At 38.2% G+C, this 15,666-nt stretch overlaps 1 protein-coding gene across 2 annotated transcripts in view; it reads right to left on the reverse strand.

Annotated features, from left to right (window-relative positions):
- c6orf118.S (chromosome 6 open reading frame 118 S homeolog) overlaps positions 1–15,666 on the reverse strand; it is a 32,364-nt gene that overhangs the window by 16,136 nt on the left and 562 nt on the right. Inside the window, exons 1-6 of one of the 2 annotated variants that reach the window (XM_018265282.2) lie at positions 15,534–15,666; positions 11,431–12,146; positions 8,450–8,572; positions 5,893–5,952; positions 5,247–5,371; positions 1,279–1,343 (exon numbers count right to left, since the gene is read on the reverse strand). The exon at positions 15,534–15,666 is cut by the window's right edge and continues 562 nt beyond it. In XM_018265282.2, coding sequence (XP_018120771.1) covers positions 1,279–1,343; positions 5,247–5,371; positions 5,893–5,952; positions 8,450–8,572; positions 11,431–12,072 — 1,015 coding nt within the window. In that variant the 5' untranslated portion in view covers positions 12,073–12,146; positions 15,534–15,666. Of the gene's footprint in view, positions 1–1,278; positions 1,344–5,246; positions 5,372–5,892; positions 5,953–8,449; positions 8,573–11,430; positions 13,575–15,533 lie in introns of those variants that run through there. The other variant, XM_041564494.1, reaches the window with a different exon arrangement.

The raw sequence follows: 15,666 nt of genomic DNA on the forward strand, positions 1-15,666 counted from the left end.
GACAATGCACACAGTAATCCGTTTGGCAATTCTCTGTCACAATCAACTTTGCAAAGAAGTCTGGTTGATCGCTGGGGGGGTCGCTTTGGCAGAATGTGTGCTGCTGGGAGACAGGGCTGTAGTTTTGTCTAGGCTTATACTAGAGTCAATAAGTTTTCCCAGTTTTCGTACGTAAAATTAGGTACCTCGGCTTATATTAGGGTCGGCTTATACTCGAGTATATACGGTAGTATAAGTATTGATGTTGATGGATATATTACAAGTGTGCCCGTATATGCTGGGTGGCAGAAAGTACTAGGACTCCCTGATGTGCCAACACAAAGGTCACTGCTCGGAATATTTAATAGTAGGTCATGTACAGTTAATGCAAATATCTAAGGTGGTGGGTCAGAGATGATGTGGTAACCCTATGTCACTGTAATAAGTATAAGAGTCAATGCTGCACTTGTTTATGTTGGCATGTATTTGTCTGTGTCCAAGGTTTGTGTACTGTGAGGTTCTGCTACATGGGTCCAGAGTTGATGTATCATGCATCATGTATCTGTTATGAAATACTTTACTTTATACTTTGCTTTCAGATGGACTGAAACAAAATTTGGGCTTACCGACTCATACTATGGACTTTGTTATAATTGGACTGAGTCACAAGAAGTATGGTAGGCCCCTTTGATGAATTTATGATTTGCATATTACATATGTACCAGTGTCGGACTGGGACACCAGGGGCCCACCCAAAAACCTTAGACCAGAGGCCCACCCAAAAACCTTAGACCAGGGGCCTACCATAAAACCTTAGACCAGGGGCCACTCTCAGTACTATTATTCTTCATCTCCACAATCAACCTCTATTCTCCTAGTCTGTTTTCTTACTATAATCTATTATTCCATCTATTTAGCCTCTTTTTTTCCTCATAGAAATAAGGAATGGCCATGAAATAGGCCAAATGTTTAGCAGCATGAGGGCCCACTGACACCTTGGCCCACCTGGAGTTTTCCTGGTATCCCGGTGGGCCAGTCCGACACTGATATGTACACATGAATCTGATGTCATACAGTATGTCATTCTATGTGTAGATCTAATTGTGGATAGTACCCTTTTTAGATTTACTTATAAACCTGGCCACTAGTGGGAGTGGGGCAGTTCAACTTTAAATTATCTTTTAACATGTTATAATTTTAATTTTCTTAATATTTTTTATAGTTTTTGAATTGTTAAACATGCCTAATAAATAACAATAAAATACTACTTTGGCATTTGGTATGGCATTTCGTTCTTACCTTTAGCTGTTTCTATGTCCTTCTTTGCACTCCTGGCCAACTCTGCCTTCAAATTGTTTCTCAACCTGCAGAAAAACGTTAGGGGGGTGATTTATCAAGGTTCGAATTTAAATTTTTGCCACAATTCAAATTTATTTGCACAAAAATTCACAAATTCAAATTATAATGTGAGTTATTTTTTACCATATAAATAGAGAAGCCATACAGTACCTTAAACCTACCCCTTCCTAATATATAAGAAAGTCTGATTATATAATGGAAGATGCATCCCCTGATTTAAGTTTAGTCTTCACCCTTGTGTTATTAAACATTCTTATACATATTCAAATAAATATTTTAGTGGATAGTCAAGAAATATTAACTGGGAAAGGATTTAAAGTGGACCTGTCACCCAGACACAAACATTTGTATAATAAAAGTCCTTTTCAAATTAAACATGAAATCCAATTTCTATTTTTTATTAAAGCATTCATAGCTGTTGTAAACTCATTTAAAAAATCTCAGCTGTCAATCAAATATTGTCTGCCCCTCCTCTATGCCATGGGCATAGAGGCGGGGCAGACAATTACTTTCACTTTCCATTCAGCACTTCCTAGATGTCACTGCTCTCCACACATTCCCCCGTTCTCTTTACCATTTAATTGTGTAGCCAGGGCATGGGAATGGACATCGGGTCCCCCATTCTGGTGCACAAACAAGATTCTGAGATGATGCAAGGCTTTCCTTAATAACAGTGTGCACAAAATGGCTGCTGCCTGTTTGCTATCATTTTGAATTCCCAGACTGAAGGAAACAAGATTCAAATAATTTATAAAGTGTAATTTAAGTTCATTTTGCTTGACTAATGTGATAAAATAGGATTTTTAATAATTTTTTTGGGTGACGGGTCCCCTTTAACCGGGTTAAATAGAGAAGTAAAATGGAAATTCTATAAAATGCTGCTTAATAAATACACGTCTGTATATTCCCCTTGTAAGCAAGGAACATCAGAGAAGCTATAATAGAGATTTTTAAAAAGTTTTTAAAAATTTCTGCATATGTCACTTTATATTGCCCACATAGAGAAAAAGGAAGACTAGAAACACAGATGATACATTTGCATTTTGATTTATGCCATTTATGTTTGGGGCTCTTGTGAGTATAATCAACTACCGGACTGATCCTGGTTTTTAGTGTGGGTACCATACTTACCTGAACCCCATCCGCCTTACTTAACACGTGTAGTGTAATCATTTTCACTAGTTTATTTCCAGTTTATAGTTATGCATTTCCTAGCGAATTATTTCTAACATTCGTTTCTGCCTAGCAAAACTTTGTTAGTACACTTAAGCTTAGGTCTATTTGAATAGGGTGGGTTCATATAAGTCGTATAAACTTCTTTATTAGAGATGTTGGTGCAAATTATTGAAGTGGCCACTTATTATTACAAATGTCCAAGGAAGCAAAATAAAGACAAAAGATAATCTAATGCCCTAGACATGAGCCCATCCTAAAAGAAATGTGGTATGCCCCTCAAATGGTTGAACACAAAAATGTTTAATAGTTACAACTTTTAAAGGCAATCCCGCTTTAAAATATTAAAAAGTAAATGAGCTGGAGAAAGTGCAGAGTTGTGCAACTAAACTGGTTAAAGGGATGAAGGAACAATGAGTATAGACTGCTGGGGTTGTGAGGGGGGCATTGTTACTCTTTACAAAGACATTAGAGGACATTAGAGATAGTGGGGGATCTTTTCCTATAGAAAAAATAAAATAATGAGATGCTACTCCTTTAGAATAGAGAAACATAACTTTCATATATATATGTGTGTGAGAGTATACAGTAGATAAGTCTGTATAAGTACTGTATGTGTATATGTGTGCACTAGTGATGTGCGGGTCGGATTTTACTCAACCCGAACCCGCCCAAGCTTGACTTCAGGGTTCCTTTTATAGACCTGTGCTGACCAGCCAGTCCCTCCTTTGATGTCACAAAAGGGGCGGGGCAAGCAGGCGTGCGGCTATAAAAATGGAAGTCGGAAGCCGGCAGGCCCGGATTTAGGGAAAGGCCCCCTAGGCCGGCAAGATGTTAGGGGCGGCAAGAAGGCGCCCCCTAACATCTTGTGTAAGTCGGCTGCTCCTGATAGATCCGGCTGGCTTTAGGACCGCTCCTCCAGCCTATCTCCCGCTGTGGCTCCGCCCCCTCCCACTCCTCTCTGTGCTCGTGCTGCTGCTGCCTCTGCTGTGCTGCGTGTGTCCCAGCAAGGTGATCTGTTCCTGGTATGTACATTTAATATTTCCCCTGCAGATCTGCTGTATATCGGCCATGTAGAGAAATATGTCATAGTCAACTTGCAGATTTGCAGGAGGTGCAGAATCACAAGTGTTCTAACTTCTAAACCTGTTACAGATTTTTTTATGTCCCTTTCCTGCTTCCTACAAAATGAAAACCATTTCAGTTCTTGTATTATAAGGGATAATGTACCCCCTACTGTAAATGATAAGGATATTAGAAGTCACTGAGGGGTTGTCCTGTGACCATATAAAGGCACAAGGCTGCAGGCTGAGTTATACAGGGAACTCTGAGTATCACTCATGTATTATAAGGGATAATGTACCCCCTACTGTAAATTATAAGGATATTAGAAGTCACTGAGGGGTTCTGTGACCATATGAAGGCACAAGGCTGCAGGCTGAGTTATACAGGGAACTCTGAGTATCACACATGTATTATACGGGATAATGTACCCCCTACTGTAAATGATAAGGATATTAGAAGTCACTGAGGGGGTTCTATGGCCATATAAAGGCACAAGGCTGCAAGCTGAGTTATACAGGGAACTCTGAGTATCACTTATGTATTATAAGGGATAATGTGCCCCCTACTGTAAATGATAAGGATATTAGAAGTTACTGACGGGGTTCTGTGACCATATAAAGGCACAAGGCTGCAGGCTGAGTTATACAGGGAACTCGGAGTATCATCATGTATTATAAGGGATAATGTACCCCCTACTGTAAATGATAAGGATATTAGAAGTCACTGAGGGGTCCAGTAACCATATAAAGGCACAAGGCTGCAGGCTAAGTTATACAGGGAACTCGGAGTATCACTCATGTATTATAAGGGATAATGTACCCCCTACTGTAAATGATAAGGATATTAGAAGTCACTGAGGGGTCCAGTAACCATATAAAGGCACAAGGCTGCAGGCTAAGTTATACAGGGAACTCGGAGTATCACTCATGTATTATAAGGGATAATGTACCCCCTACTGTAAATGATAAGGATATTAGGAGTCACTGAGGGGTTGTTCTGTGACCATATAAAGGCACAAGGCTGCAGGCTGAGTTACACAGGGAACTCGGAGTATCACTCATGTATTATAAGGGATAATGTCTGCTGAGAAATAGGAACTACAAAGATTATGATGCTGCCAAGATTTGACTTTTTTATTTTATAATAAATATTTAACTGATGCTGCGGCTGCCCACTGTAGCACAATTGACAAACTTATCAAAACAAGGGACACATCTCTCTCTGCATCTATGTATAAAAAGGTGTCTATATATAGAGAATATATATAGATATATCTCAAACAAGCCTAACTGCTAGTTGATCCATCTGATCCACTTTTGCATAAATGTCCTGATTGGAAAAAGATTCACATCCAGAAAATGCGTGCGGGGGGGGGGGGGCGGCACAGTAGCTGGGCCTAGGGGGGCAAGGAGGGTAAATCCGGCCCTGGAAGCCGGCAGTGTAAGGTAGCGGGTGGGGAGAGCAGGAAGAAGAGCTCGACCCGCCCACCCTCAAATGTGGGTGCAAAGTCAGCCCGCACATCACTAGTGTGCACAGGAATTTATTTGGTGTTGTGGGACTAGGTGGCCTTTGGTCTTTTTCAACCCAACTTAACTATGTATATACAGTTTGTAATATCAAATGCTGTCTGTGTTAATAGAACTCTAAAAATAAATAAATAAATAACTCACTGTTCATTTCTTTCTAAGGCAATGTAAGCTTCCTGCTCCAGTCTTCTTACAGCTTGCAAAGCATCTTCTACGTCCTGGGTTTCTACAACTCTTTTTTTCATGCCACTTATTTCAGCCATCAACCTCTTCATAATCACAAAATGAATATAACATAAAAAGACTTGTTAATGACAAATTAAGAAATTTGTAATTATTGTGCACATCCCTGGGGCTTGGGCTGCCTGGGGTGACCCATTATTAAAGCACCAACCAGTATTTGCAGGGCAGGTGTAATGAACCTTTGAGAAAGAGATGTTGCAAATGCATTTAGTATTGCCTGGGAATTCAACTTAGAGCCAATGAAAGCTCAAAGCAGATGTTACTAAGTAGGTATCAGTTATGCTTGTAAAATTAAGAGCTTGTTTGGGTATGCAGTTCCCTCACAAAAAGAGAGCCATATGCAACACTTCAATGATCAATTATTTGGTCAAATTCATTTCTTATATGTGCTGCTCTTTCATCAGCTGACACGAGGACATTAAATTCAGTAGTTTGTAAGAAAACCACATACACAGACCCAAAGTACTGTAGGTTACCTGTGCACTTTAACAAACTTGGACAAAAGATAGTTAAGAGATATTTTCCTCTGTTACCTTAATCAACTTACCTCAGTCTGAATTGGAGATTGCGCATCCAGAAGGTTTCCAATGTTAAGTTCATATGCACTCTGTATAAAATATATATTTGATATTATAACAATAAGGGATTTTAAATGAGGATGTTCACCTTTAAATTAACTTTTGTAATAGTCTGGCCTATTCTTGGTAACTTTTTAATTCATTTAATTTTTAATTTGTATGCTTTTGAATTATATCCTATTCTGCAATATTGCATCTTGAATTTTTTAAAATGCTGTTCGGGTGGTCATAGCAACTCAAAAACGAATGTACTGTAAGGCTACAATTACAGTATATTGTTACTTTTTAGGGTTTATATTTCGGTGGAAGCCCTCTCCTTTACATCTTTCATTGTGGCTTCTAAACCTATGTCTAAGCACCAAAATGGGCACAATTCACAAAGATACTTGTGGTCAAACATGCTCCAGGGCTCCAATGCACCAATGCATCCATCCAATCTGTTTTGATAGATTAAGCACAAATGCACACATTCATAGAAGGGAACTTGCATGTGGGGGTAGATCTACGACCAGTGTCGACCCACCAGAAAACCTTAGACCATGGGCCCACTTTCCAAACTATTATTCCTCCTCTCCTCACTCAAACTTTTTATTCTCCTACTCCTAGTCTTTTATATCTAGTTACAAAATTCTATCATTATTACACATTTTTTCCCATAAAGAAATAGGGAATGACCATGAAATAGGCCAAATGTTTAGAAGCAAGCCCACTGACACATGAGCCCACCGGGAGTTTTCCTGGTATCCTGGTGGGCCAGTCCGACACTGTCCAGGGTTCCACTATTGGGTTGCATCAATAGCCACTATTAACTTGCACCAAGCAATGTAGAAGCTGATGCTGTCAGTGCCTGCAACGATGTGATAGTATTGATGCTGTCCTGCTCTCAAAATGTTTGTCTAATTTAGAAAAGCTGCATGTTATTAAGCCGATTTATTGCTTCATCATAATAGTTTAGGGGGAAAAAACACTGCATGGGGATTTGCATCCAAAAATGTCCCTTTGCACAGCATGCCACTTTTGTAAATAAAGTGTCTATTAAAATAACAATATTTAGGGGAAAATTCACTAAAGCGCAAAGCGCCTAACGCTAGCGCAAATTCACCAGTGTGACATCATTTTGTAACTTTGCCAATTTACTAATAATGTGCGCTGGCGTAAATTCGCTAGCGAAGTGGACCTACTCTAACGCTACTTCGCACTCCTACGCCAGGCGAAGTTACGTTATGGCGAAGGGACGACGTAACTACGCTAATTCACTAACTTGCGAAATTTTACTGAATGTTACCTCTTGCGCCAGACTTGCCTTCGCCACCTCAGACCAGGCAAAGTGTAGATAGGGGTTGCTTCAAAAAAAAAGTTGACATTTTTTCTAAGTCCCAAAAACTCTGGCATTTTTTCCTTTTTTAAGGCTGATAGGCTGAAAAAGATCTTAAATTTTTTTGGGGGCACCCTTCTTCCCCCCTACATTTCCTAACATATGGCACCTAAACTATACAGTGGGCACATGTATAGGGCAAAATATCAACTCTATTTTATTTAATGAAGCTTTCCCAGCCTTGTGTAGTGTAATGTATTTGCCGCTACATATATGTCCATTCAACTTTAACTTGGCGCCGTATGCAAATTAGGCATCGCTAGCGTAACTTTGATTCGCTTGACGAATTAACGCTAGCGCAACTTCGCTACCGTTCTCCTCCCTGAGCGCAACTTCGGATTTTAGTGAATTAGCGGCACCCTGGCGAAGTGTGGCGAAGTGCGGCGAAGCCTGCACTAGCGCAACTCGGCAGGTTAGTGAATTTGCCCCTTAGTCTTAAGAGATATAGATTTATTTATTTTCTGCATCTTTCACCAAAGAATTCAATTACTAGATAGATTTAACCATATCTATTTTAAAAATGTTCACCAGATATAAAGCCTTTTTTCCATTTGCTTTCCATTTTTTATTTATTTTAAATCATTTTTCCAAAATTGAAGTTTAAAGTGTAATGTTCCTGTCTCTGATGTTTCAGTCTGGCAGCTCAGTAAACCTGGTTCAATTTGCTACATTAGCTGACATTTCTCAGCAGCATCTGTGTAATATTAGCAACTATTGTATCCATTATAGCAGTTGCCTTTAATGAAACTCAGGGATTCTGCTCAGCAGGGACAAATACAAGAAATGTATCAACTTATTTGTCAATTTAAAACAGTTTACAGAGTTGGCGACCCCCCCCCCTCTCAGAGCTGCTTCAGAAAGGCATAAGGAGGTGATAAATTAAACTTTAAACTTCAATATTAGAAAAATTGTCACAAACAGAAAAAAGAAAGTAATTGAAAAAAATTGTTATTTCTGTCGAACAATCTGAAAATAACTGAACTGAAAAAAAGGTTTTGGAAGGTGAACAACCTCTTTAAAGAAAAATGAACAATGCAGGGGATCAGTCTTAGTATTAGAACACTGCTGAATTAAGTTCAGTCACACAAATTTAGGACAATAGTCTTTGACAACACAAGAAACACATGGTCAGAATACCATGGTCAGAATACCTTAATTTGCCTCAAAATATTTCCAAAAATAGATGAGTTCTTGCAGATATCTTCAAATATTTCACTAAAGACCTTTAATCGTTCAAAATGTGGAGGTGTAACGTGGCCTATCTTCAATAGCTTCTGCAATAAATGAAATGTTACTTCAGATGTTACATAGGTATAGAACAGTATTCATCTAAGAATGACATCATCATAATAATATATATATATATATATATATATATATATATATATATATATATATATATATATATATATATATATATATATATATATATATTTACATTTATTGAAACAATAAATGCTGGTTTAGGACAACCAAGACTAACAATGCATTATTTTTTTGTGCATACCACATTGTCAAAGGCCTTATTCAGCATAATAAAAGCCATTTACACATGAAGGTGGTATTGGTTTTCATTCGAGAGAGCTTTCCATCCCATATAATTTTGTCTATTTGGAATTTCACAGCACATTCATTGCAGTACTAGGGATGTAGCGAACCGCCGATAATGTGTTCGCGAACGCCGTTCGCGAACACCGGCAAAAAATGCGAACAGTTCGCGAACTTCGAACATCCGAAAATCGTTCGATTCGAACGATCGAAGGATTTTAATCGTTCGATCGAACGATTTTCGTTCGAATCGAACGAAAATCATTCGATTTTAGCGACCGAATGGTCGAACGATTTTGACGCGAACGCCTATTGGCGAACGTCGCGCGACGTTCGCGAACTTGCGGCGGACGCGAACAGCCGATGTTCGCGCGAATAAGTTCGCCGCAGAACAGTCCGCGACATCCCTATGCAGTACTCAACACTGTAATACTTTTTAAGCCAGAAAAGTAATCATTAGCAAGCCCTCTACTGCAACTGACCTATCATAGTAATTTGCTAAATGTTTGGCAAATTCAGAGTAAAATTATTCCAGTCTCTTCCAATAACTACACTAGAATATATAGAACATGTATTCCCTTAGGAGACCTCCACTGAATATCTGGGACACTAGGGAGACCCTTTGGGGAGATTAATCTTTGTTGTACACCTCCAAAGTGTACTGGATAAAATAGAAGAAGCTACTTGCATTAAACATTAATAAATAAAGCCAGTGTCGGACTGGGCTGGTGGGACACCGGGGAAAAAACCTGAAGTGGCTTCCGACTTCCCTTAAGGGCCCCCAGCGTGGCTGAACAAGACAGAAATTAGGTTTGGGGGGATGGTTTCGACTCAGGGAGGGGAGCCAGAGGGGGTGCCTTGCATCTGCAGTGGGGGGCAGCAATCCTGGACTTTTCAGTGGCCTGTGTTGGGTGCCCACCTTTATCATATTACTGGGAATGTATTAATTGACTGTTGCACTGGGAAAACTTGATGAATCTTGATGAACTTGAGAACCAAACAAGCAACCAAGCAAAGAAACAGAGAGCAGCAGGATGATTGCCATAAATACATCCGGAAAAACAAAAAAAATCTATGCATGTATAATTTACATTGTTTGGGATACTGAACCAATTCAACCCCACCCAGCTGTTCTGCTTTTTGGGAGGAACAGTGTTGGTACAAGCATGTGCAAATCTGAACTGTTTCCAGGGCTGTCTCTATATTAAAATCATTTAAAGGGATCTGGCAGCTTAGCCCTTCTGATGCACATCATATTGCCCCTAATTTATACCTGTGCTAACAGGCGCCAAATATCCATCATATTGCCCCAAACATCTGTGTACCTGACACCATATTGCCGCATATACCAGAGCCAGCAGCAGCCAATCCCTCATATTGCCCACAATCTGCACCTGTGCCAGCAGCAGCCAAAACTTCATCATATTAAAGGCCATGCAAACCTGTGTATTTTTTTTTTTTTTTTTTTTTTTAAAAATCCCCTTAAAAGTGTGCCCATCCCTATGATTGCACCATAGGCGAAAGCTTACTCTGCCTACCCATAGTTCCGGCCCTGGATCCGTTATCCGGAAACCCATTATCCAGAAAGTTCCATATTATGGAAAGGCGGTCCCCATAGACTCCATTATAATCAAATAATTCAGATTTTTACAAATGATTTCCTTTTTCTCTGTAATAAAATAGTACCCTGTACTTGATCTAAACTAAGATATAAATTAATCCTTACTGGAAGCAGAACCAGTTTATTGGGTTTAATTAATATTTACGTGATTTTCTAGTAGACTTAAGGTATAAAGATCTAAATGACAGAAAAATCAGTTATCCAGAAAACCCCAGGTCCCAGGCATTCTAGATAACAGGTCCTATACCTGTACTAAACAACGTCAGTCACTTTGTTTGATCTGTGACCTGTGTTGGGGCCCAACTTTCATGTCCCTGGAATGCAGTGGGCAAATAATGAAAAGGAATGATTGGTTCTTTCACAGAGTTCAAATGATTCCCAGTAATTCACCATCAGTTATGCATTTAGAGAGGGAGGGCAAATTTTAAGTCTGCATTGCAATGTTTCTGTGCAGAGGGTAGTTTAAGAGCAATAAATAGTGCCATCAATGTAGCAGTGATCACAAGAATAGTGCAAATCCATGCAAATGCAGTAACTTATAGCAAGTAATTCAGGTAGAACAATGAATGAATGAATGAACCACACTCATGGTTCTAAAACCATGAGATTGGGTTTTCCCTTTGCTGTTATAAAAGGATCTACTCTTCTATTAAGGATTATTTACTCTTCTGGTCTGAGCTCTGTACAGGCTAATCAATGGGACTCAATTATCAAAAAATTGCACCTAGGCAGTAACCCATACCAACCAGTTGATGATTAGATTTTTTTAATTGGTTACCATGGCTGACTATCCAGGTGAAAATTTACACAATGCTGATAAATGAGTCCCACTGTTCAGAACTAATAATTCACAGGCTTATGGTGTCTGCAAACTCAACCATTCCTGACCAGCGTAACCATGAATATCTGCTCAACCCTAGGCTGCTTTAACATCTGCAATTAATGTTTTGTGTTTTTTCCTACCTTTTCAAGTTTCCTTTGAAGGTGTTCAGCTAAAGTGTTCTTGAAGAAATCTTTTGTCATATCATCTGTCCCAATAACTTTTCTGTTAAATTGCAGCAACATGTTGAACTGATCAGCTCTTGTTAGTCCAGCCAGGTAGGAAGGCACAACATGGAAATCCTCTTCATATTTTTGTGATGCTTTTTTTGCGCTAAAGTTCCACATTTTTATTTCAGGAAAATCTAGAAATTCATTTTTATGGACTTTGCATTCATGGTTTTCCTGGACATTGATTGCAGATTTGGAACACGTGAAAGGTGTATTTATTGGGGTATAAGGACCTGTGGGAACATTTGAGGAATTGTTCCTAGAACTGGTTGATAACAGACTGGTCTTTACTGAAATATTTGTAAATTTATCCTCAACTTTCTTTACATTAATGTCCAATTCATTGGAAGAAAACTGCTTCTGACCAGGCAAGGATTGTTTTATTTCTTTCACACTTCTCCAAAATGTTCTGTCCGTTGTTTGTGGCTGGAAGAGATGGTTGTGGTTCAGATGACCAGATGTATAATCACGTGTTTCATATTTATTCGCCTTTTCTACTGCATCCAGAAGTTTGGGTAGGGATATGCTTTTTTCTTGCTGCTGGGGCTTCAACATAGTATAAATGGTAGTACTGTTATATACTGTAGATATATTTTATATTTATCTACGCTTTGGAATAATTGCTTTCTCTGTAGAGTGAAAGAATTAAATATATTTAGTAATAATTAATTAATTATCTCAAGTTAGAAATATTCAAGTAGTAGCCAATAGTCAATCACAACCCTTATTTGGCACCCACAGGAACCCTTTTCATGCTTGTGTTGCTCTCCAATTGTTTTTACATATAAATGTGGCACACAGATAAAAAAAGGTTGCGGACCCCTGTTTTAAACTATCCAATGTCTCCAGTCATGACCTCCTTCCTTTAGCAGAGAATTCCATTACTTGAGTGTCTTTTAATTTTCATATGATATTGTTATAGCAGGCTTTAATGGGGCATAATTTAATATAAGTAACACATTTCTACCAGGCTTAGCAAGAATCAGCAATTAAAATGTACTATTCACTTGTGTGAACGCTTAGAGCAAAGATGCAGGGCGCTATTTGTCGTCTGTTTTTTGTTGTGACTACAAAATACTAGATAATACCCAGCCATAGACAATATTGAAAGTTGTCTCCTTTGTTTGCATTTTTGAATGATAACATGTAGTGTCTATGGCAGGGTATTCCTTGGTCTGGTGTTTTGACATGTAGCTCTGTGTGTCATTGCCCTTATACCTGATTTGTTGCTGTGGGTTACTAAATCAGGTACAGACTTAATTACTTATTATATTGTTCAAGCAAGATCATTGTATCTGGCTATATACCTAAGACAATAGCACAAGGGGAGATTTATGACCCACTGTTAAATGTTTGCACCCACACCCGTGAAGAGGGAGAAGGGATTATTCTGTGGTGCTTGCTCAGAAATACCCCAGGCCGCCGCAATTTCTGCTAACAGGAACACAGGTAATTCATTACAAAGGCAGGGAGTGCCTAACTTGCACCCCCCCCCCCAATTATTTAAGTTATTCTCCTTTCCTTTAAACCTGTAAATTAAACTGCATAAAGTTCGAAGTCACGAAAAAGAAGAAAAGCAAGATTGTTTCTGGCTACATACAGTATCTTTAAGGCAATGGCACATGGGGATATTTTTTTTGCCTGCTTTTTTTTCATTACTGTGGGCGACAAGTCTTCCCGTGTGCCATTGCCCTCATCGGTGTTAACAAGTTTAAAAAAATATACTGTATGAATGCAGCCCAATAGCACTTACTATTTTGAAGTTCCTTCTTTCACATACGTTAAGCTGAGAAAGAGACTGAGAACATACTTTTAGATTGTAAGCTTGTTTATGCAGGAACCTGAGTTGTTTTTCGTATGTTTTCTGTTTCTTCATAGTATACACCTATTTATTTTACAGTGCTGTGTCACTGACACCTTATAATCATAATAATCATAGTGATTCTAAAAGATAAAGATATTTATGTAATTTTCAGTGTTAAAATGTCCTAATTAATTATGGGGTGGTTCACCTTTAAATAACTTTTAGGGGCAGATTTATCAAGGGTCGAAGTGAAAATTTTAATTTCTAATTTTAATTTTGAAATTCGAATTTTCAAGGTTTTTTTTGCAAAATTCGACTAGGGAATAGTTAAAATTCACTTCAAGTTTTTAAAAAAATTCGAATTCGATTATCAAAATGTATCTTTCGAGTTTCAGGTCAATCCCATTCACCCGAGTTTGAAACATTCAAATTTTTCAATAAATTGCAGTTGGTTGAATTTTGAAAAATCTGTCCCTTAGTATATTATAGAATGGCCACCCCTTCAGAACTTTCATTTGAAGCAGTGAGGACAGTGAAGTTGTGGAATGCACTGTCGGGTGATGTTGTGATTAGTGATGGGCGAATAAATTTGCCAGACACAAATTTGCGGCGAATTTCTGCATTTCACCACAGGCAAATTAAATTCGCGAAACTGCATCAAAATTGGCGTGCACATAAAAATTTACTTGTGTCAAAATTATTCATTGTGCATTGACGTTAATGCATTTGGACCAAATAGTTGCGCATCAGAATTGACACGCGTCCAAATTATTTTGACGCCCATTGACTGGATCCTTTGCCGTTTTGCAAATTTCAGCATGGATTCACCCATCACTAGTTGTGATGGCTGATTCTGTTAATGCTTTTAAGAGGGGCTTGGATGATTTCTTGAATAAACCTAATATGAAAGGCTATTGTGATACTAAATTCTATAGTTAAGTATGGATATGGGTATATATAATTTATGTGAAGGTATGAAGGGGTGTGTGTATGGATGCTGGGTTTCATTTGTAGGGGTTGAACTTGATGGACTTTTTTCAATCCGATCTAAATATGTAACTATGTAAAAGGGAAATATTTACTTAAATATATATATTACAGTTTGGTAAGATTCCTTATTATACCACTTGATATACAGTAAATGATCTGTTGCTTAAAGGGGACCCTTCACCCAAAAAAATATTCATAATCCTATTTTATCACATCAGTCAAGCAAAATGAACTTTAATTACACTATATAAATTATTTGAATCTTGTTTCCTTCAGTCTGGTAATTCATAATTATAGCAAGCAGGCAGGATCCATTTTGTGGACACTGTTATTAAGACAAGCCTTGCATCAGCTCAGAATCTTGTTTGTGCACCAGAATGGGGGACCTGATGTCCATCCCCATGCCCTGGTTACACAATTAAGTGGTAAATAGAATGGGGGAATGTGGGGAGAGCAGCGATTTCTAGGAAGTGCTGAATGGAAAGTGAAAGTAATTGTCTGCCCGCCTCTATGCCCAGGGCCCAGGACAGCTGAGATTTTTAAATGAGCTTACAGCAGCTATGAATGCTTTAATAAAAAATAGAAATTGGATTTCATGTTTTATTTAAAAAGGACTTTTATTATACAGCTTTTTGTGTCTGGGTGACAGGTCCACTTTAAGTATTTATTTTGGGGGTATAGTTTTCCTTTAAACAAATAGAGCCCTAAAGATACACTTGTTGGGTATATGGTAAAAAACCAAATACTGAGAATAATGGGTTGAACAGCACAAAAAGATCTCTTTTTATTATTATTATTATTATTTTGAAATGTCATACAAATTACCAACACATGGATCTGTGTCACCAAACGTGCTCAAATCTTACAAACTATATAGAATGACCACATGATAAATTTATACTTTCAGAACCACTTTACACATGATCTCATAAAATCAGACCATGTACAACTCATCATAGCAGGGATAAAAGAAGAAAACCTTCTGCAGCCACAACTGTGCTATTTGCATTGGTATTTGATTCCTTAATATACTTTCTTCTGTATGTTATCTTCACAGTATTGCATAGCATCTATGTGTATGTATATACGTTGGTAAAATACTCCTACAACATAACATTTCTATCCCCCAGTGGACTTTTTAATAAAATTAGCCATCTTAATACCACTTCTATATAAAGCTATTATATGATTGTAGAAAATTGATTAAAGCTTTCTAACTTACTTTAGAATATGGCAGTGCAGAAAGAGGAGTTCTGAGTCTGCAGTGTGTTTTCTGCCAGCTTCTCGGAGATATTGTCATGGGGACCACAAACAAACAGAAGTTATGTTTGCCTTGCTGTTCTCTATCTGAACAA

Source organism: Xenopus laevis, chromosome 5S, assembly GCF_017654675.1.
Source record: "Xenopus laevis strain J_2021 chromosome 5S, Xenopus_laevis_v10.1, whole genome shotgun sequence".
NCBI lineage: Eukaryota > Metazoa > Chordata > Amphibia > Anura > Pipidae > Xenopus > Xenopus laevis.